The 21449-nt window shown below is 65.8% G+C and overlaps 1 protein-coding gene and 1 long non-coding RNA gene across 17 annotated transcripts in view; one reads left to right on the top strand and one right to left on the bottom strand.

Moving 5' to 3' along the window:
• The window catches only part of PLEC (plectin), a 59756-nt gene that overhangs the window by 16387 nt on the left and 21920 nt on the right, over positions 1-21449 (top strand). For 2 of the 16 annotated variants that reach the window (XM_082432920.1, XM_082432926.1), the window contains 5 exons: positions 19593-19654; positions 20090-20179; positions 20480-20515; positions 20994-21071; positions 21154-21246. In XM_082432920.1, coding sequence (XP_082289046.1) covers positions 19593-19654; positions 20090-20179; positions 20480-20515; positions 20994-21071; positions 21154-21246 — 359 coding nt within the window. Of the gene's footprint in view, positions 1-4506; positions 4568-7538; positions 8293-11926; positions 11951-13375; positions 13523-14122; positions 14435-15750; positions 15998-18692; positions 18929-19592; positions 19655-20089; positions 20180-20479; positions 20516-20993; positions 21072-21153; positions 21247-21449 lie in introns of those variants that run through there. The other 14 variants (XM_082432921.1, XM_082432914.1, XM_082432915.1 and 11 more) reach the window with 13 other exon arrangements.
• LOC309646536 lies at positions 11021-13212 on the bottom strand. The gene is made up of 2 exons (XR_014255422.1): positions 12545-13212; positions 11021-11380 (listed from the first exon to the last, which is right to left on the bottom strand). It is a non-coding gene; the product is annotated as an uncharacterized lncRNA (long non-coding RNA).

Here is a 21449-nt window from a genome sequence, read left to right as displayed (position 1 = left end):
TTTGCTGTGGGTGCTCAAAGACAGCTATTTACATTTACATTGTTTTTTTTTTTTAAATAAATTTATTTATTTATTTTTGGCTGCGTTGTGTCTTTGTTGCTGCGCGGGCTTTCTCTAGTTGTGGCGAGCGGGTGCTATTCTTCGTTGTGGTGCGCAGGTTTCTCATTGCTGTGGCTTCTCTTTTGCGGAGCACGGGCTCTAGGTGCACGGGCTTCAGTAGTTGTGGCATGCAGGCTCAGTAGTTGTGGCGCATGGGCTTAGTTGCTCCGTGGCATGTGGGATCTTCCTGGACCAGGGCTTGAACCCGTGTCCCCTGCATTGGCAGGCGGATTCACTGCACCACCAGGGAAGTCCCTACATTGTGTTTACAACTATTTACATAGCATTTGCACTGTATTAGGTTATATGCAAATACTATTCCAGTTTTTATAAGGGACTTGAGCATCCGAGGATTTTGGTGTTGGCTGGGGTCCTGGAATCAATCCCCCTCAGATACTGAGGGTGCCTGGACCTCCTTTCCCAGTTTACTGGGTCACTTTGTAAAAATCAGAAATATTGGTGAGTTTTTATCAAATGAGTTATCAGCAGTTTTGAGATCAATATACAGGTTTTCTCCTTTAATCTATTAATGAAGTAAACCTCTATTAATAGCGTTCCTGGGAAGTACCTCATCCTTGAACTGCGAGCATCCACTGCTTGGTTTCCCTGCATGAACGCCTCTGACCAGGCCTGGGGTGCAGGGGTGCTGAGACAGGCGTCCCTGTGTGAGAGCACTGTCCCCACTGTCCCTGCTGGAGGAAACCACAGAGGGGTCTGTGCAGCAGGACGACACAGGGCAGGACAGGATCGGGAGCCTCTCTGTAGCCCTGAGATGGAGCAGGTGTGGCAGCGGGGCTGTGGCCGCTGAGCGCCTGGAGGTGGAAGGCAGCGAGGAGGCCAGGGCTGTCTCCAAGGGGAGGAGGGTGGCGGTGGAGACAGTGGGAAGAGGACAGGTTTGAGAGATATCTGGGGGGGCAGAATGATGGGACCTCCTGATGGATGGAACATGGGGGTGGGACCCAGGATCCCTGCCCGAGGTCTCTGGCGGACACCTGGTAACGGTGCAATTTTTGAACTGGGCTACAGGGAGAGAGAGCTGGGTGGGGCCCAAACGGGGACCCTCTATGCCTCCTGGGCCATCACCAGGACCCCTGGGGCCCTGGCGGCACCCACCGCAGTGCTGTGGACCCGGCTCTGCGGGGTGGAGCCGCACGGGGTGGCTGGTCTAGCTGAGCTCCCGCCTTCATCACCCAGTGGCTGCCCACGTGGAGGAGCGTTCTCCTCCTGCCCAGCCTGGTAGCTTCCCCAGAGGTCAAGGCCAATGCCAGGCGACGGCTGTGGGGTGAGGCCCGGTGGTGCAGGTGAGATGGCCCCCTGTTCCCACTGCAGGGAACAGGCACAGTCCGTAGCGGGGTCTCACTGGGTGATGATGGGGGACCCTGTGTGGAAGGTGTCTGCCGGCAGGGCCGACAGCTGTCACATGTCACCCCTGCACAGGATCACCTGCCCACCAGTCACTAGTGAGCCCCGCTAGGGCAGGCTGCCCGGGGCTGGGCACAGGCGTGAAGCTGGGGAGCCCTGGTGAGGAACATGGACTGGAGGGCAGACAGGGCCTTGGGAGCAGTGGGGTGGTCTGGATGGCAGGTGGTATGGCCTGGGGCCACACCTGCCAGCGTCTCAGGAGGCTTGTGAGGCGGGGTGCTTTGTCCCAGACAGAGGGGCTGGGAAGGAGGGGGCCTGGCTGTGGCGTAGGGGCTCAGCTTGGGTTTCAGGGACCACAGGGGTGTAAGCTGCCTCCTGGAATTTGCAGTAAAGCTTTAAGAGCGTTTGGCCTTGCATGATGCGAGTCCCTGGTGCAGGCGACCTGCCAGGGCCCCAGCTGGGCGTGGGGAAGCCGTGCCGGGTCAGACAGCCTGCTTTCTTGAGGACCCTGGGACTAGATCTCCTGGGCAGTGAGGCCGTGAAAGCTGAGGACTGTAGGGGGGCCAGGGCCGTTGCATCTCACCCACCAGAGCCACGCTGCCCCCATCTCTTGCCCCCAGGCCCTTGTCCGCCGCAGTCCGAGGGGCCTCCCTGGCCCAGGGGAACCCCGCCTACAGCTCTGTGTCCAGGCGCCCTCCACGCACACGTTCTCTGGGGTTGGCCAGACTCCTCTTTTCTTGACCTGGGGCCTTCGTATGTGCGTCCGCCTCCTTTGCTGGCTAGCTGCAGCCTGTCTTTCCACGGCCCCACTTTAGCTGCCCCTTCTTCTGGGAAGAAACCAAGGAATGGGCTCAGTGTGTCCCGTGGACTCTATCCAGGGGCCGTGGCCACAGCCCACTTCCCAGGCCACACCATGTGGCTGCCGTTTGGGGCAGACTGGGCAGGGGCAGGCCGAAGGCCTCTTCACTGGGCCTTCTGGCTGCCACCCCTTCTCTGCGAGCCCTTGTTTGCAAGTGGCTGCTGGTGACTGCAGTGGCCACTCTCGGGTGGGCAGCGTGACTTGAGGGGGCAGTTAAGGGCCTGGGACATTCCTTCTCTGTCCCCATGGTTCTGAAAAGTTAGGAAAAGCCACCTAATTGCACCTGATCCTCGTGTTACCCCATTACTTGCTTTCTCCCCTCATCTTTTCAGTAGCTTAAAATTATAATCTTATAAAATTCAATTATATGCAGTTTTGTTTGTTTTTTTGGCCGTGCCGGGTGGCTTGTGGGATCTTGGTTCCCCAACCAGGGATTGAACCCTGGCCCGTGGAAGCGCTGAGTCCTAATCACTGGACCGCCAGGGAACTCTCAATTATATGCAGTTTTAAAACTAGAACCAGCACTAATTTTGTGTGTGGGTGACTTTTCCTATAGTTTTTAGTTCTGTTTAAGTATCTATCAGTTTCATTTGAGATTTAGTTAGGAAGTACTCTTCAGTTACAGTTTGGATTTAGGTTCATCTGGACGTGGCTAATAAAAAAGTAATAGGAATTCAGGTGTAAGGAATCACAAAATCCTCTATTAATTTCTCATATTCCTGTTTACCCCAGGTCTGCCGCTGTTTTTTCCTGAGACCTGCCTGTGCCCCGCACTGGCTGAGTCCTGAGAGGGGCAGGGATGCGGTTGTGAGGGATCCTAGAACATCAGGCCTTGAGCCAGTATAGGGCCGCACCCGCTTCTTTGCTCATCAGCCAGTACCTGTGGGCACCGCCGGCTTCCCAGCTCTGCCATCATCACGCGCTCGCCCCAGTCCTGACCCGACACATGGTGGGCCTGCCTGCAGGAAGAGCGGTCGCCTAAAGGCAGCGGCCTGGCTGGGCAAGGTGTGGGCCCCACGGGGCCAGGAGGGGCCTTGGGGTGAGGATGGAGGAAGAATCTGGATGCGGGCCTGGCAGGAGACGAAGGCTGTGTCTGTCCCCCACAGCCCAGCACAGAGGACCAGGGTGGGGCGGGAGGGCCCAATCCTGGGGTTTACGTTGAAGCCGCGCGTGCGCATGCCCGAGGTGTGGGCAAGGCTTGCGCGTTTGTTTACGGCTTCCTGCGGCACCGTGAGGGGGGCAGAGCTGACCCCACCCCGGCAGTGCCAGCGCTGTCATTCTCCCCAGGGGGCAGGCAGTGACAGTGTCCAGGAGGCTGATCCTGTCAGCAGTAGGGGTGGTGGTGCGAGGAGACTGCTGGGCCGGACAGTTGGTGGCAGGTGGACAGCCTGGAAGGCGGAGCCACCAAGACCTGTGGGGCTGACCCGTGGGGGTGAGGACCCTAGGGTGTCGGCCTGAGCTGCTGGGTGGTAGATGGTGCTACATCCGCAGAGCCGGGAAGACAGGAACTTCCCAAGACAAGCCTTGTGGGTATTTGCTGAGTTGGAGAGGCAGAGGCTGAATGTGTCACCTTGGGAGTCAGAGTGTCACAGGACCGGGTGAGGTGACCCAGAGGCACGTGTGGGTGGAGGAGGGCCCCCAGCTGAGGGGAGAAGGCGGAGGGCATGGAAGGGGGGGGAAGTGAATGGTGGTGATGAAGGAGCCTCCAGCCTCTGCCCCGGTGGGATCTACCTTCCCTCCTCACCCAGGGTGCTGGCTGGGGAGGTCGCCAGGAGGTCCAGACCGGTGGGTGTCTCCTGCAGGGAGTGAGTGGCCATGACTTCGAGGCCAGGAAAGCCACGTGCAGGAGCGGCTAGGAGGGCACTCTGAGGGTGGTCAGCGGCAGAGGCCCGGGGACTGGGGGGTGGGGTGGGCCGTCCAAGCACGCCTGGATCCAGCCTGATGGCCTGGCAGTCCGGCTGGAGTTACCGGGGTCACCTGACCCGGAGCAGGGGTCTGGAAGGGTGGGGGCGGTGTAGACGGGAGCAAGCTCGGGCCGGCCTTGCCCTGCGCATTGATTAGTTGAGGCTCCGCCCCGGCTGGCAAGCCCCGCCCCGCGCCTCCCGGCTCCTCCCCCAGGCTGCGGCTCTGGCCTGGGCAGTGCAGTGCGGGGCTGGACTCTGCGTGGCGGCCCGCGCGCCGCCCTCAGCCCTGGCGGAGACATGGACCCCTCGAGAGCCATCCAGCATGAGATCAGCTCCCTCAAAGGTGCGGGCCGGGCTTGGGGACCGAGCCGGGGGGTGGGGAGTGTGGATCAGGCAGTGACCTCTGGCTGGGTGCAGCCCCCACAGGGCAGCGGTCAGGGTTTGCCGCCTTGGGAGCAGCTTTGTGGGTGGGGAGCCGGAGCCGCAGGAGACCCCATGTCCGTGTCCTGCCGGGACTCCACCTGGTGCGAGGTCCGCCCGGAGCTGGCGGGGGTGACTCCAGCCGCAGCCCCGCAGCCCTGCAGCCCTGCAACCCTGCAGCGAGTGTCGGGGGGCGGGGCGGGCTACTGCGGCGGCGGGGGCGGGGCGGAGGTGGGAGCCGGCCTCCGCCACCTCTCGGATCCACACTTTTCTCTCCTCCCGAACTCGGCCGAATCCCCGCCCCGCTTGTCGGCCTGCCCCCCAGCGTCGAAGGGGACAGGGCAGGGCCTTGGGGATCGATCACTGGCGGGGGAGGCGCCAGGCGGGCTGGCCCCGGGCAAGTCCACACTGCGGTTCTTTGTTCCGGAATGGGGGGGGTTCTGGGGGCTGCCCAAGGACCCCGACTGGTTGCCCTGGAGATCCGGAGGGGCCTGGAGTGGGGTGGAGGGGGCCGCCCTGTCTGTCCGCCCCGGTCCTTCCTGTGCTGAATCAGCAACTGCGGCTGCGGTTCCCGCAGCGTGGGGGCAGGGCAGAAAGGGGTGTTCTCTCAGCCCTGGGACCTGGGGGTCGCGGGGGTTGGGGGATGGGGTAGAGGGAGGCGTGCCGAGGCTGGCACCGCGGGCCAGACCGGGACGTCTCGTTCTAGGCTCCTGCCTGCTCCTCCCCTCAACCCCCGAGGGCGGGGCTGGTGGGAGGGAGGGGGATTCCCCTTCGTGCCCCGCCCGCCCCCCCTTCTTCAGCGTCCCAAACTGCTGCCCTCTCCTGTGGGGATGGCGTGGGTTGTGACGGGGCTGAGGGGCTTGGCCAAAGACCCGTGCAAGTCTGTGTGGAAGGAGGAGAGACCTTAGGTCTGGGGGCTTTGTGTGTGGCTTGGAATCATTTTGGGAGGGGGCATGCCGTGGGGTCGGTTTGGTAGGAGGCTTGGGGGTTGGGGGGTTAGGTCGGGGAATCAAACCAGAGAAATGTGCGGTGGACGTATGGGGTGGTTAGGAGGGAGAGGAGGTCAGAGTGGGGCTGTGGGGTGGGCAAGGGGAGTGCACGGGAGATCGGGGTGGGGCAGGGGGAGCGCAGGAGGTCCGGGGGAGGGCTGAGGGTCAGGCCAGGAGTGGGTCTTCCGTGGGCACAGGGCCGGGCCGGGCCACTGGCCTGAGTGCTGGCCTGAAACCACAGCTGGTGTTGGTTCCCGAAGCCACAGCCGTGGTGCCCGGCAGGGTCCGCAGGCGCCGCTAGGCTGAGGGGGCGTGGCCGTTGCCCACTCCAGCGCCTGCTGGGCGTCCTCCCCGAGCCGGCGTCCCGCCCTCCCCGGCCGGTGTCCTGCGGGGCTGGCCCCCTTCCCGCCGGCGGAGGGAGAGCGGGAGAGCGGCGCCGCAGAGCTGGCGGGCCGGGCTTGGGAACAGTTGGCTGTGCCTGCACTTTCCTCTGCCACAAGTGTGTGTGTGTGTGTGTGTGTGTGTGTGTGTGTGTGTGTGTGTGTGTGTGTGTGTGTGTGTGTGTGTGTGTGTGTGTGTGTGTTGGGAGCCGGCTCTACACTGCCATGGCAACGGCCTCATAAACCCGCCCCCACGCGCCGCCTGTTGGCCTCCTGCCCGCGGGAGCCTCCCACCTCGGGATCCCCCCCCCCCCCTTCCGCCCTATTTATAAACAGTTCCCGAGTTAGCAGTGCTGGGAATAGGTGTGTCCGCTTGGGGGAGGGGAGAAAGCGCAGGTCCAGGTGTGAGTGGTGCAGCACCAAGTGGGAGAGCGGGGTATTGGGTGGAATGGGGAGGCGCGCGATGTCCGTGGTTGGAGCCTCAGCTGTGAGGGCTTAGGGGTGACTGCTGGCCGTGGCCGGGCCAGGCTGCAGGGTGTTGGCATGGAGCACACAGCCCCTTCCCCCCCCTGCTGTTGGTCCCCCTTTCACTGGGGCCCCCGACCCTCTTCTAGCCTGGTGCTACTCTCCCCTCATCTGTCCAGCTGGCTTAAAGGAGGCACTCAGGCTGCCAAGGGTGGGGTGTCTCCTGGCGGCAGGGGCGCTGGGCCGCGGGTGGCTTTGGGTCCCTGTGGCAGCTGAGAGCTTCTGGCCTCCAACAGCTGGCCTGGGGCGGTGGTGGATGGAGGCCACTCAGAGCCCCTACCCTGTGCCCTGCGGACAGTGCTTGGACTCTGAGCCGACCCCCTGTTCCTGGCCCACCCTTGATCTGGCCTGGCATGGCAAGGGTTAAAGAGGGTGGCCGCTCTGGGTCTGACACTGGGAGGTGGACGCTCTGTCCCTTTGCCCGCTTGATGGACAGCAGCCAGTGGTGCCTACAGCCTGTCCATGTGCTGCAGCAGCTGCCCCTGCCATTCCCCTCAGACCTCTGCCCCCCCAAGACCCCAGCTCTCCCCTCAGCCCTTGAGTCCCCACAAGACCTCAGCTCTCCTCCCTTAGACCTAGAGGACCCCCTGCCCAGACGGCCCAGCCCTCCTCTTCAGGCCCTTGTGAATCCCTGAGGCTCTGAGACCACAACCCTGAGTTGGGTCCCCGGCCTGAGGACCCTCCTGCCCTCTCGGCTCCGGCTTCCCTTCTGCCAGCCTTTTAGATTCTGGGTCCACAGCCACTCCCGTCCACCCTCCCGCTAATCTTAGGAACCCTGAAGGAAGTGTTTAGAAACTGATGTAATTTCTGACGTGGAGCCGCGCGGGCCTGGGAGGGGAGGGGGCCTGCCTTGGGGATGGCCGCTGCTGCGAGGTGCCCCCCACTCTGCGAGGGGCCCTGTTAGCTGAGGGTGGGAGGGGCCGCCCTTGCCGCTGAGTCAGAGGGGGCCGGCCTGGGCGTCCTGAAGGGCGGGCAGGCGGGAGGCTCGCGCAAGCGGTGGGCAGGCCGCAGTGTCGGCAGGAATCGCACGGAGCCAGAGAGCCAGGCGCCGCGAGCCACAAGCCCGGAGCCCGCGCCCTCGAGCTCAGCGCCACGGCCTGCCTGCCCCTCGGCCCCGGTTGCACCTGGTGCCGAGGGCGTCTCCTGGACCTCCTCCCTGTGCCCCGCCCGCCGCCCTCGACTCGCCAGCGCCCTCGACTCACCGGCTCCGGCAGCCATGGTGGCCGGCATGCTCATGCCGCTGGACCAGCTGCGTACCATTTACGAGGTGCTCTTCCGCGAGGGTGTGATGGTGGCCAAGAAGGACCGGCGGCCCCGCAGCCTGCATCCCCACGTGCCCGGTGTCACCAACCTTCAGGTCATGCGCGCCATGGCCTCCCTTCGGGCGCGGGGCCTGGTGCGGGAGACCTTCGCCTGGCGCCACTTTTACTGGTACCTCACCAACGAGGGCATTGCCCACCTGCGCCAGTACCTGCACCTGCCGCCGGAGATCGTGCCCGCCTCTTTGCAGCGGGTGCGCCGCCCTGTCGCCATGGTGATGCCTGCCCGCCGCACCCCCCACGTGCAGGCCGTGCAGGGTCCCCTGGGCTGCCCGCCCAAGCGGGGGCCGCTGCCAGCCGAGGACCCTACCCGTGAGGAGCGGTGGGTCTACCGCCGGAAGGAGCCTGAGGAGGGGGCACCTGAGCCCCCTGTGGTGCCCGCCACCACCCCAGGGACCCTGGCGAGGCCTGGCCCGGAGCCTGCCCCAGCCGCAGGTAGCTGTGTCCTGGCCCCAGGGTGGGGGATGGGAGGAGGTGCTGGGGCCGGGGCCTGGGCCTGGTGGGCTGGGGTGGGCAGCGAGTGTGCAAAAGCTTTGCTCCCGCCAGCAGGTGGCGCCGTTTCCGCCTGCGCGCTCTGGTCAGGGGACCCACAGGGCTCCTCCTCCTGGCTTGAGGACCTTGGGGTGGGTAGGCCAAGGAGGAGCCGGTAGGTTACTGCCAGCCCATCCCCAGGCACACCCCGGAGCTAGGGGTGGGGCTTGTGGTTCTTGGACTGGCAGGACCAGCTGTTAACACAGCCCTGGCTGGCACCCTCAGCCCTCTCCCCAGCTTGCCCTTGTCCTGGGCCCTGCTCGCCGCCCCCCCACCCTGGCGACTTGTCTGCCCTGAGGCCCTCTCTGCAGGAGGTGGGGGCATGCAGAGGAGGTGCTGGGATGGGACAGCGGTGTAGCTTCTCTCCAACAGTGTGGGTGACTACCTGACCTTTCTGAGCCTTGAGTTTGTCCAGTGGGGGTGACAGCTGCCCCCGTGGTTGTGTGGCACAGATGTGATATTGTGACTGGCTGCTTGGTCGGCTTGGGGTTGGTGATGGCCTAGCGGGCAGCCCTGGGTTGGGGCGAGAAGAGCAGACCCTAGGTAGGAACATCTGCCGCTGGGCCTGAGGCCAAGGCATGGCGGGTGCAGGGCCCAGCCTGGGGTCTAGGCAGATCCTTCCCAGCGGGAGCCAGGTCTCAGAGGATGGAACAGGTCCTCTTGTCCCAGAGGTGGCCAGCAAGCCCTTGCTGTGTCCCTGCTCTGTGGCATCCCTCTGTCCCTAAGCACCTGTGCTGCAGGACCCAGGTGGGCAGAGGGTCCCGTGCAGCTCGAGGCTCACACATGCGCTTCTGGAGCTCATTGGCCTTGGCGTTGAGGTGGGGCAGCCCGCACCTGCTTCCGTCTCTGTGTCTCACTACCTGAGGAGGAACTTGGTTTCTGAGGGGTGGACAGGGGGCCTGGGGTGAGGCTAGCAGGGTGGGTAGGAGTTTGCCAGGTAAATGACTGTGGTCCGGGGACCCAGGCGCAGGCCCAGGTGCTGAGCGGAAGCGCCGGCCCTGGCCTGGTCTGGGTTGGACCCGCTAACTCGGGCCTAGGGGTGGGAGCCCATCTGGGAGGATCAGTGAGGCTGTGGGCAGAGGGGCAGCCTCGGGCTCACCACACGGCCTCTCCAGCTCCTGTCAATGGGGTGACAGTGACACCCACAAAGAGACAGTAGTGCTTCGCTGGGTACTTGGTCAGCTGTGACCAAGCACCCGGTGGCCGGCTCTCAGCCTGGGCCTTCTCCCCCAACCTTCGCCTCGCTGCTGCCCCTACCCTGCTCAGTGGCTGGTGGACAAGCCTTCTCCCCCTTCTTGGGTCGGGGGTGTGGTGAGCGCAAGCCCCTCCCTCCCCTTCGCTCCTTCCTTCCCTGTCTGTGGCCTGGCTGGGCTGGGCAGGGTGGCTGGGCGGGCAGTTGGCCGTGGGCCAGGAGGGGGGGCTGGGTGTGGCTGCAGTGGGCAGAGTGGGGGTGGGGGGTGGGGGGACCCCCCAGCCCTGACGGAGGTGACTCAGTCTTCCCTTCCGGGCCGCAGTCGCCGGTGGCAGCTCAGAGTTTCCAACAGGAAATGAACTCCAGCTCCAGGCTGAGTCAGGGCCGGCGGGTGTGGGCTCCCCTTCCCCTTGGTCCCTCAGGCCTAGCATGGGATCTGAGTGCCACTCTGGGTACAGGAGGACGCCTAGGGCGCCTTGGGTGCTGGGTGTGGCACGGGGCTACCTCCTGGTCTGCAGGGGTTCTGATGCTCCACACTCCGGCTAGGAAGGTTCTGATGACATTTATACTTATACTTTTTTTTTTTTTTAAGTTTATTTATTTATTTATGGCTGTGTTGGGTCTTCGTTTCTGTGCGAGGGCTTTCTCTAGTTGCGGCGAGCGGGGGCCACTCTTCATTGCGGTGCGCGGGCCTCTCACGATCGCGACCTCTCTTGTTGCGGAGCACAGGCTCCAGATGCGCAGGCTCAGTAGTTGTGGCACACGGGCCTAGTTGCTCCGCGGCATGTGGGATCCTCCCAGACCAGGGCTCGACCCCGTGTCCCCTGCATTGGCAGGCAGATTCTCAACCACTGCGCCACCAGGGAAGCCCTCTGATGACATTTAGAACCATCGACTTCCCAGAGTTTTAAAAATTATCAAGTGATGAGCCACACGGCCGCCTTCCTTCCTCACAGCCTCGCCCTCCAGTCAGCTTGCAGAAGGACCAGGTCAACAGCCCCTGGGGCCAGCCGCCCTGCTCACCAGAGTGGCCTTGGTCAGGTGGGCTGCCTGTGCACGTCCAGCCCCGGCTGGGGAGTGACGGACGCTGCAGGGCAGTCAGCTGTGCCTGCCGCGCCACGGTCCCCACCCTGAGGCCACCCGCCCACCCGCGCCCTGCTGGTCTGCTCACCCGAGTGGGAAGGTGTCCACTCGCTTGTTCAGCCACTTACCAGCCAGACCCAGGCCGAGTCCCGGGCTGGGAGCCCCCAGCGGCTGGGGATGGGCTGGATGAAGAGCTAGCAGGGAGGGCCCCTGTGTGGAGTTGCCCTGAGCTGAGCCCTGGCTGATGAGGACCACGCTTGGCCAAGAGCCGCCTGGCGGAAGGAGGGACAGAGGGAGACCAGGTGGCGGGAGGGCGAGGAACTTGGGGTTACTTTGTGTGATAGAAAACTCGTGGAATGGATTTTTATATATGAATTTCGTTTATGTTTCAAGTGGTAATGCTCGGCGTGGCTTAAAATTCAGAGTGAACTGAAACTTCTGTAGAGAACAGGTACCATCTGAACGCCCTCAGCACCTGTGCTCCAACAGCATCTTACACGGCAGACGCCGGTGGCCTTCGGGGTCTTGCGTCTTCTGACCCCCCTGTGCACCTGGCTTTCCCACGCGGCTTGTCCCCCACGCAGGGGACACAGAGTCAGCGCCCAGAGCTGCCATGCTCCTTTTCACGGCGTGTGGTGCCCCAGCCAGCCCTCCGTGAGTCTCCAGCTTTGTGTCTGGGCTGTCTTCGGAGAAATCTGCAGAACTCTGGCAGGTTTTCTAAGCAGGGTACAGCAGGATTAGATTTGTCTTTTACTGGGTCCTGCGGTGGCTGGGCAGGCCAGCGCCCGGGGAGGAGCGCAGAGGCTGGGACTCGGGGAAGAGATGTCACCTTTGTCAGGGCTGGAGGCTGCCGTGGCTGCGCCTGAGCTGGTCATGGGGGACATGGCGGGGAGGGTCCAGGAGGGGCTGGGGAGGTGCAGGCTGGTGGGGCCTGTGCAGCAAGGGGGAGGCTGCGGGGTGGGCCGGGCAGGCACAGGAGGGAGACCGGTGGCCCCTCCGGCCCCGCCTGAGGGCTCAGGGATTGCAGGCAGGCTGGTCCGACCTGTTGATCCGCTGGGCTTCGGCTCTCCTGGGCTTGCTGACTAAGGGGTGGCCGTGAGGAGGAGCCACGGCTCCCAGGGCTGGGTGGGGAGGCCAGGGCTCCAGCGAGCCTGCCCTCCGCCTCCCATCCTTTCCCTCCTTCCTGCCTTCCCTTCCTTTCCTGTCTGCCGGCTCTTGGAGCGGCCTGGCCCGTGGTGGCAGCCATGGACAGGTACAGCATGGACGAGCTGATTCAGCTAGGCCAAGGTAGGGCAGGGCTGGGCGGCGGCTGCAGGCCTCTCCCCTCCAGCCTGGGGCTTGGGCCCTGGAGGGGCAGGACTCGGGACTTGGGACTCGGGGACTTGGGACTCGGGACTCGGGGATGAGCACGGCTCCCTCTCAGAGGTGCCCGGGGGTGTGTGGTGTGGGATGGAGGCTCTGGGAGCTGCAGGTCCTGCCCCAGGTCCCTGAGGGGGCGGGGGGTGCTGCCTGCCACCCTCGAGGGAGGGACACCCTTGCCTCTGGGGGCTGGTTCTCCCCCGGCCGTTGACTCCTCTGAGAAGCTCGGTCCCAGTCCCAGCCTCCAGAGCTGGCCGCTGCAGGCCAGTTTCCTTCAGAAGTGAGTTTCGGAAGCACGGGGTTGATGGGCAGGAGGCTTGGGTGGCCTGGTCCTCCACCCCTTCACCCCTCCGGCCCTCTTCTCGTTGCCCCTGGCCTCCCCACGTGGACCAGGGGGCCCCTACCCCGGCGGCCAGAGGCCAAGTGTGGTTTGCTGTGCTTTGCTGCAGGCTGACCACGCACTCCAGGCACACCGCCGGGGCTGACATCACAGCCTTGTGTGACCGAGGGTGAGCCCCTCACCCTTTCTGTGCCTCGGTTTCCTCATCTGTACGATGCAGTAATACACCGGGCTTACTCCGTAGCTTTCTCTGAGGATTGGAATAGAATGGTGCTGGACACAGGGGAAGCGCTACAAAATGGGGTACAAACCCCAGTGCTCTGTCTCCTCGGGCCTGAGGGGTCCAGGCTGCTGGGAGGAGAGGGGAAGGACCGTGACCCCCACGTCCTGTTTCCTGAGCGCGCTGAGGCCTGGGTCAGTCCAGGATGTGATGTGGGCCGGTACCTCAGCCCCAAGCGTTCTGCAGACCCGCCGCTGCTGGGGTCTGGGTGGGGTCAGCGTAGACACTGGGACTGTCCTGGGGTGGGGAGGCACGGTCCGAGCTGGGGGGCGGGCGCTCACGTGGCCCAGCCTGATTTGGCCTGAGATGTCACCTTGGGGAGGCCGTCCCGTCCCTCTGGGCCAGGTGTTGCGTCCTGTGACTTGTGCAGGGGGGTGGGGGGAGCCCTTGCCTGTGTGGCCTTTCCCAGTGCTCCCCCACTGCTGTCCCTACCCCGCGAGGCCGGCAGGGCGGGGCTGTGCCCCATTCAAGGGGGACGAGAGCCCCCAAGGCCCACGTGCCAGTGCTCGGCCTGTTCCAGGAGGCTTCTTATTATTAGAATCGCCCGTGGGAGCCTGGGGGGAGCGTCGGGTGGCGCCGCGCAGTCAGCCTGGGCTCCAGCGAGGCTCTGGGCCCAGGTGCCCTCGCTCTGCACGTCATGTTCTAAGTCTGGACACATGACGGGCCTCGCTGGCCCTCCTTGGATATTTATATCCCCCCGGGCCCCCTGCCCACCCCTCCCCTCCCCCACGGACACAGGCACTGCTGCTGTCAGCGGCACCACCGCCACTGCCGGGCTCACTGCTGCCTCCGAGGGGCCTGTGACCCTCCCCACACCCCGCACCCACTCCCTGTTGGACCCGTGGGCTCCCGCCGCTGTCCCCAATGAAGATTGTGCCGGGTAGGTGGGGCAGCCTTTGAAAGCCCGGCTGGGGCCGAGGGTGGGAGGCTCTGTCCTCACCTCTGTGCACGGTCTGCTCTCCAGGCCGGCACCTGGGCCCCTCCCCCACGCCCTGTCTGTTGCCCTGTGGTGGGGTAGGGGCGTCGGGGCTCTGGCCGCTTGTCTTTGAGGGTGGTTGGGTCAGCTGCCAGCCTGGGAGGCCAGCGAAGGCTGGGGCGCTGGCAGCTGCCACCAGAGGGTACCCTCGAAGGCAGAGTGGGGTGCTCGGGCACCACGGTCGCCCGCCCGTGGGGGTGGGGGCAGGACCGCGCTGAGGCCGCGCAGGGCCCAGGCTGGGGGGGGCTGCCGCTCGGCCTGGCTTCCCCGCAGGCCCCTCCTCCTGGCGGGTGTGGCCAAGGGTGGGCAGGGGTTAAGGCTCCCGCTAACCTTGAGCGTGACTACGTGATAGCTGCGCTGGGACAGCTGAGCCGGCGCCGCCGTGGGAGGGTGGGGAGCGCGGAGCGGCCGGGAGGGGGAGGGGGGAGGGAGGGGGCTGGCGGGAGGGGGAGGGAGGGGGGCTGGCGGGAGGGGGAGGGAGGGGGCTGGCGGCAGCACAGTTGGTGCAGCAGCAGCAGGAGCAGCAGCAGCGCCGGGTCTGGTCTCTGGGCGCCAGGCGGCCGGCGGTAGGGCGGTCCTGCAGGGGGCGGTCCCTGGTCCCGGGGCACCCCCCGCCGTCCTCTCCGCTCGGGGAAGGGAGGGGGCTGCCCGGCCTCGAGCAGTCCTTCCGAAGGGCGATTCCGCCTGCTCTGCTCTCCAGAGCCATGGAGCCCTCGGGCAGCCTGTTCCCTTCCCTGGTGGTTGTGGGCCACGTTGTCACCCTGGCCGCTGTGTGGCACTGGCACAGGGGGCGCCGGCGGGTGCAGGATGAGCAAGGTAAGGCCGCTGGTGGCTACTGCCCGGGCTGCAGTCACCAGCCGCCACCCCGTCAGGGGGCTGAGGGCGGGGCAGGCAAGGGGCCGCCTCCCTCCCGCCCCTGCGTTTCCCTACGCCCTCCCCTTCCGTCCCGGGGGAAGCAGCACCGGCACGTGGTCAGAAGCGGTGTCACCTCCGCCTCCTACCCTGCTTCTCTGGGCAGGGCCGGGGCTCTGTGGCTTCATTAGCCTGGAGCCCCCTACTGGGCGAGGGGGGCTCTGGACAGGTGGGGAGTGGGCGGCAGGGGCAGTGCAGGAGCGTCCAGTCCGGAAGGGAGGCCCCTCCCTAGCAGTCAGGGACAAGTTGAGCACAGGTGACTGTCAGCACAGAAACTGCAGCTGGCAGGTGCAGGTCGGGTGTCCTGGGGCAGGTCTTGGGAGAGCTCCCGCCCAGGACTGAGGTGGGGTTGGGCCTGGGCAGAGCCTCCCTGCCCCTGCACGGAGGTGAGGCAGGTGCCTGAGCGCCCTTGGCCAGGGCCTAGGAACGCCTGGGACCGGCAGCCTGGCTGTGCTCTGCCCTCCCCCTGCTCCAGGTCACCCGCTCTGGGCTGTAGCCCTTGGCAGCAGCTGCGTGCAGCCCAGGAGGGTGGGGCCTCCACTCAAGTGAATGAGCTGGGGGGCGGGGGCATGGGGACTGGGGTTCTGGCCAGAGGGACTGCCCCAGCGGGGACCTGCCGGTCTGCACTGGGCATAGCCTGGAGTGTGGAGGCTTGCCTTCAGTGGGGGTGGTCAGGGCTGGCCCCTGGCAGGGGTGCTGGGCCCGCTGGGCCCTAGGTCTGAGTCCGGATGGGGCTTCTAGGCGTGGCTTTGGGGGCTGGGGAGCAGCTGGTGACTCAGCTGCAGGGACAGTCAATAAAACAAACGCTCGGGCCAGGACTTCCTTGCTGTGGTTTGGCCCCCCTCCCTCAGCCTGCTTCTGTGCGCCGTCCCCACGTGGGGAAGGGGCTCCCCTCCGGCCGCTGTCCTGGCCGCTCCCGGTCCCTGCTGCCCTCGGTGCCCCTCGAGGCTGCGGTGCTCCTGCTGTGTTCTCAGCTGTTCTCAGCTCCCTGCTCCTCGCACTGCCCCCAGCCTCTCCCTCGAATCCTGCAGGGAACGTCATCCCGGGAACAGTTATCTTAGGGAGTTCCCAGGCCTCTTTGTCCTCGAGGGCAGCCTCCCCCTGCCCCCAGTCCCCCAGGCCTAGCCGGGTCCTCTCCCTCCACGTAGGGGCGCGGCTTCCAGGCTCACATTGGGCGGGGCGCCCGCCAGGGGCAGATTCTCAGCGTCTGGCCTGCCGCCGCGGCGGGGGAGGGTGTGGAGAGAAGAGCTGGCGGCCCCGGCCTCACGGGTGGGCTGGGAAGCAGACGCTGTACTGTCCTGTTTGCTGTCCCCAGGGCGCCCAAGCTCATGGCTGCGCCCGGCACACAGGGGGCGGGAGTCGCTCTTGCCGCGCAGAAGGAGGTTGTGCTGGAACGGCCGTGCTGGCTGGATGGGGGCTGCGAGCAGGCCCGCAGGGGCTACCTCTACGGGCAGCTGTGCTGCGTAGGTGGGTGCGTGCGGCTGGAGGGTGGTGGTGCAGGGGGGGCACCTGCCTCTGTCTTTTTGTCATCTCCCCTGGGTGCTGCCCAGCCCAAGTGCAGCCCCACCCGCAGGCTCAGTTCCGGAAACACCTGGGGAGGAAGGCGGGGTGAGGTCCCCTCTGCCCCTTTGTTCCCTCTGGAGAAGGGGGAGGGGGAGGTGGGCGGGGCGGCTTGGGCCTGGGCCTCGGCTTCTGGGCACCAGGCAGTTGGCAGTGGGGCGCATGAGGGGAGAGGGAGGAGCTGGGGGCGGGGCTGCAGGCCCTCTGCCTCCCGCCTCTCCTAGGCCGAGGTACCCTTCTCCGTCTGCAAGCTTCCTGTCCCAGGAACGGCTTCGCTAGTCGTGGGGGCTTCCAGCCTTAGTTTCCATATCTGTAGAAGGAGGCATCGATACTCTTCAGAGGCCATGGGCAGCTCTAGGGGACGCTGGGCTGGTGGACAGGACAGGGGTCAGGCAGATGTGCAGGCGCACCAGTGCTGGGGAATGTTCTAGGGAGGGCCGGCTGAGATGTGCTGCAGCCTGACCTGTGGGGAGTCAGGAGGGGCAGGGCCGGCCTGGGAGGGGTTGTCTCTGGGTTTGAGGGCCCGAATAAGATGGACAGGGGAGGAAGCATCTACAGCTAGGGGCGAGGGGCTAGCAGGCAGGGCTGGAGGGAGGGGCTGTGGAGGGGGGAGAGGACAGGCTCTGAGACCCTGGGGGGAGCTCAGGGCAGGAGGGCGTCCAGGGGGGCCGGGCGCTGGAGCCAGGCTTGGGAGGAGGAGGTGGAACCCCATCCCAGACGGTGAGACAGCATCCTTGGAGGCCCCTTGGTGGCAGAGAGAAATCTGGAGAAGGAGCTGGGGCTGGGGCCTGGGCTGGGGGCTCACCAAGTCCTGTGGGTCCTGCTTGTCCTGGATTCCCTGCTCCAGCTCCTGACTCATTCCCAGGGGCCTCGTGTGTGTGCCCCTCCCCAGAATGACACCCCTACCCCTGCAGGCAGAGACCCCACCTCCCTGTTACTGCTGGACTAGCCCCGAGCCTGCATACAGCAGGTGCTCAGTACAGGCTTTTTGAAGTTGGGCTAGGACAAGCGGCTCTCTGAAGAAGGCGTTTCTGCAGGATCCAAACCTGGGGAGGGGCAGTGGGTGTGAGACGTTCTCGGTGACCCTGTCCTGGGAGCGCTGGCCAGCGTGGGGTCAGATTTGGGATTCTGGAGCGCCTCTGGAGGGTGAAGAGCTGATGTCCGCGCGGCCTCTCCAGGCCCTGCACAGAAGGCTGCGGGGCGTGTAGAGCAGATTCAGAGTCTGGGCTTGGGGCCTGAGGGGCCTCTCCAAGGTGGGGAGGGATGTGACATTCGGCAGAGCCCCGGAAGTCTGGCTGTGCCCCTAGGGCTGGGGGTGGCGTGTAAGCAGCTCCACCTGGCTTGGGCACCCCCTACCCCATGGGGTTTGGGCGCCCTCCCGTGGTTACAGAAGGGCAAGCGGGGACGGGGTGGGTGAGCTTTCCCTGGAGCCGAGGCTGGAGGTGCTGTGGGCATGGGGGAGCAGTGCTGACAGCTGGATCGCATCACATCTGACTGGAAAATTCTGTGGTCGGGGCGGTGCATTCTTTCCTGAGGTGGTCGGGCAGCCTGGGCAGTCCCCACGCTTCCAGGGGCAGCTGTGTGCGAGACCAGAGGAAGCAGGCTCAGGTGGCACCCCCGTGCCCTTTGTTCTCCCACCTTTACAGCCCAAATAGCTGCTATCTGCGCACCCCGCCCAACTGCAAACTGCCCCCCACCCGTCCTGCCCCCACTGCCCCCAGGTGCGGCTTCCTTTCCTGTGAGTCACCGTGCGGGGGGGGGTCCCCTCCCCATCCCTGACTCACTGGCTGCCGCCCCCCCGCCCCGTGCTCCCCTCTGGCCCCAGGCCCCCCCACCCCACCCCCCGACCGTGGGGCAGAGTTCCTGTGGCTCAGGGCTGGGCAGTCCTGCCCGGTGAGTCAGCGCTCGGCTATGTGCCCCCTCCCGCCCTGCTGTGTACTCTGCCTTCAGATGGGGCACTGCTCCAGGACGTGCCTGGTGGGCAGCTCGGGAAGGGCCCACCTGGCACTGGACCATAGTGGCCCTGGAGCCAGGGGCACAGTGGAGCCTGGCTCCCACCCCACAGAGGGCATGTAGGTCTATGAGAAGGGATGATTTAGGGGGGCTGCAAGGAAGGCACGAGCACTTGGCCCCCCCAAGCCAGGTGTCACTCAGCTTGGGGGTCCCTCCTTAGAGCCCCTCCAGCAGGTAGTGTGGGCAGGCATGGGGGTAGCCCTGGGCTCGGCAGCCCTGAGCCGGTGCTTGCCCAAGAGGTGTGACCCGTGGGCTCCCTGGGCCCAGCCACACTCAGGTACCCTCCCTGTGGGGGGCCCTCCTTTAGAGTGGCCATGAGGAAGGCGTGTGGTTCCCTATGATCCCGGCGAGGTGCCAGGTCCCCTTGTACCCCCGGGTCCCGCCAGGGGCTGCAGCGGGCAGGGTGGGTGAGGAAACCCCAGGGTTTCCTGTTTCTGTCGGGCTGTGGGTGTGGCCATGGGGGAGGGGCCGCCTTCCTCCTTCCCGCAGGGACACTCCCTCTCTGGGGGGTGTGCAGGGCGGGGTGGGGCTCCGGGGGCGGGGACAGCAGCTGGGGAGTACTGCGGGCAGGGAGCGGCCTCACCGACTGGGCTCCGAGCTGAGCTGAGCTGAGCCACTGAGCGAGCACCTTCGCCTTCGCCGCTGTGTGCCGCCGCCTGCGCACAGCACCTGGGGACTGAGGGACAGAGCGCCGAAGGGGTGGGCGCGGCATCATGTCTCAGAACCGGCTCCGAGTGCCCGAGCCCAAGGGCCTGGGTCACAAGAGAACCAGCTCGGAGGACAACCTCTACCTGGCTGTGCTCAGGGCTTCAGAGGGCAAGAAAGGTAGCGGGCACTCCTCGCTCGGCAGGGCAGGCGTGGGGCAGGAAGGGCCCAGTTCCTGCCGTGGGAAACGTGGCACTGGGTGGGGTGGGGCCCAGACTCTGAGGGCCTGAATTTGGGGGACAGACTCTGAGACAGGTGGCTGGCGCCACGGGGAGCGTGCTGTGTTCTGGCCCAGGTGCAGAGCTGCCGGGGTCGGGGGTGGGGGGCAGCCACCCGCGCCTAGCACAGAGAGGCCGGCAGTGGCCTGTGGGCCTCGGGTGTCGGGCAGTGTGTGGGGCGACAGCTCTCTGTGTCCTGGGAAAGGCCCACTGCCCCGTGGGGAGGGCAGAGCTTCCCCCTCGCCGCATCCCTGCCCAGCCCGGGGACCTGGGAGGCAGCCTGTCGGGGGGAGGGGCAGGCCGGGACCTGTGTGCTGCGGCTCCAGACCCTCCCAGCTTCAGGGGGAGACAGTAGGGAGATCCAGCAGTGGGCACCGTGTGCCTGGCCCCTCCCCTCCTGTCCAGGGCTGAGGAGGGCGTCGTTGGGCAGGGGCGGGGAGGCTGGGTCGCCTTGTGAGGCTGAGGCCCTCTTCAGGCGCCAGCCACTGTATCTGCATGGTGGTCACCTCCTGGGGGCTCGCAGGGCTTCTCCCAGGCCCCAGGTAACCTGGCCTTGTCTCTCCCAGATGAGCGGGACCGTGTGCAGAAGAAAACCTTCACCAAGTGGGTCAACAAGCACCTCATCAAGGTTGGTGGCTTGCGCACACGTGGGTGTGTGTGCAGGAGTGCCTGCGTTTGCGTGCGCGTGGTCGCAGGGGCTGAGGAGACTGCAGGTGGGGGTGAAGGAGCGCGCCCCTGGCCCTCCAGCCCGGGCCCGCGCCCCTCCTGCCACCCAGCCGCTCGGGGCCAACCCTCTCCGCCCTGGGAACTCACCTCCCACTTCTGAAACCTGTCCTTTTCTCTGCTTCCTCCCCTCGCTCGCTCCTGCCTCCCGTCTCCTCCTCCTCCTCCTCCTCCTCCTCCTCCTCCTCTTCGCCTCTCCTGGTCTCTCTGTGTAGCACTGGAGGGCAGAGGTAGGTGCCTCATCGGGGGTGGGTGTCTTCTGTGGGCCTCTGCCTCATGCCCTCTGGGTCTGTTGGTGGTTCTGGGGACCTGCGGCCAGCCCAGCCCTCTGTCCCTGCAGGCACAGAGGCACATCAGTGACCTGTATGAAGACCTCCGTGATGGCCACAACCTCATCTCCCTCCTGGAGGTGCTCTCAGGGGACAGCCTGGTACGTGCGCCCTCCCGCCTGCCCCCTCCGAGGCCCCACCTGCGTTCCCTCCTGGGGTCTTTCCCCGTGCCCTCTCCATGTCCAGCCTGGCCTCGCCCCCCACTGCGCCTCCTGGTCCGGAGTGTCGGACCGGGCCCGGGAGCGGCCCCACCCCTGTGCCGCGGCGCACAGCCCTGCTGTCCTCCGTGCCGGAGCCTTGACACCGTAACCTCACGCTCTGCTCTGCTTTGGTTTCTCTGCTGCTTGGACTCTGAACTTTGACCTCTGCCCTTTACCCTTTGCCCTGCTCTGGCCGGGCAGCCAAGAGAGCGGGACGTAATCAGGAGCTCGCGCCTGGTGAGTGGTTGTGCCCGCTGGCCACGGTGGCACGTGGGCTCCCTGAGACCAGGAGCCCAGCTCACCCGGGGCCGATGGCACTTGGGCTGGCAAATGGCCCTGCATCCAGCTGCCTGCCATCCTGCCTGCCGCACTGCCTGGGGCCGGGCCTGAGACCCGCCGGGGCTGCCACCACCCGGCAGGAGGACCCCTCCCCCAAAGCCACTGCCCTCCACCCGTGGCTTCCTGGCTATTGTCTCCTCCCCTCCCCCTCCTTCCTTCCCGCAGCCTGGTCCCTGCTGGGCCTGGCCCCTGGGCCAGCCGCCCCCCCTTCCCAGCTGGGGCGGGTGGACCCGGGTCAGGGAAGGGCTGCTGCCCCACTGGAGAAGACCCTCACTGTAGATGCCTTGGGGGTTCTGAGGGTGGGCAGACGCCGCAGCCACAGGACGGGCTGTGACCGGGGTCTGGGGCCGCTGACCGGCCCCGCTTCCCCTCCCAGCCGCGGGAGAAGGGCAGGATGCGCTTCCACAAGCTGCAGAACGTTCAGATCGCCCTGGACTATCTCCGGCACCGCCAGGTAATGCTGCCCACCTGGCCGCAGGCCCCGGCCCCCTTTTCCGGCCGTCTCGGGGGCATGACTGAGGGCAGCTTGCTCGTAGGTGAAGCTGGTGAACATCAGGAACGATGATATTGCCGATGGCAACCCCAAGCTGACCCTCGGCCTGATCTGGACCGTCATCCTGCACTTCCAGGTAGCATGGCCGCCCACTGACCCTCTGCCGCCCCCGGGGCCTCCGGGGCTGGCCTGGCACCCGGCTCGTTGTGCGGCCTGGGAGCTGGGGCCCTCGGCATCCTGGCACTTGGAGCCTTCCTGCCAGCCCGTGCCGCCGCCCTGTGCTAGCCCTGTGCTAGCTCCGTGGCCTGAAGGCCTAGGCCTCTCTCCAAGGCCTGCCTA

Source organism: Balaenoptera physalus (assembly GCF_965194825.1).
Source record: "Balaenoptera physalus genome assembly, chromosome: 17".
Taxonomy (NCBI): Eukaryota; Metazoa; Chordata; class Mammalia; order Artiodactyla; family Balaenopteridae; genus Balaenoptera; species Balaenoptera physalus.
This window is presented reverse-complemented; position numbering and strand designations above follow the sequence as displayed.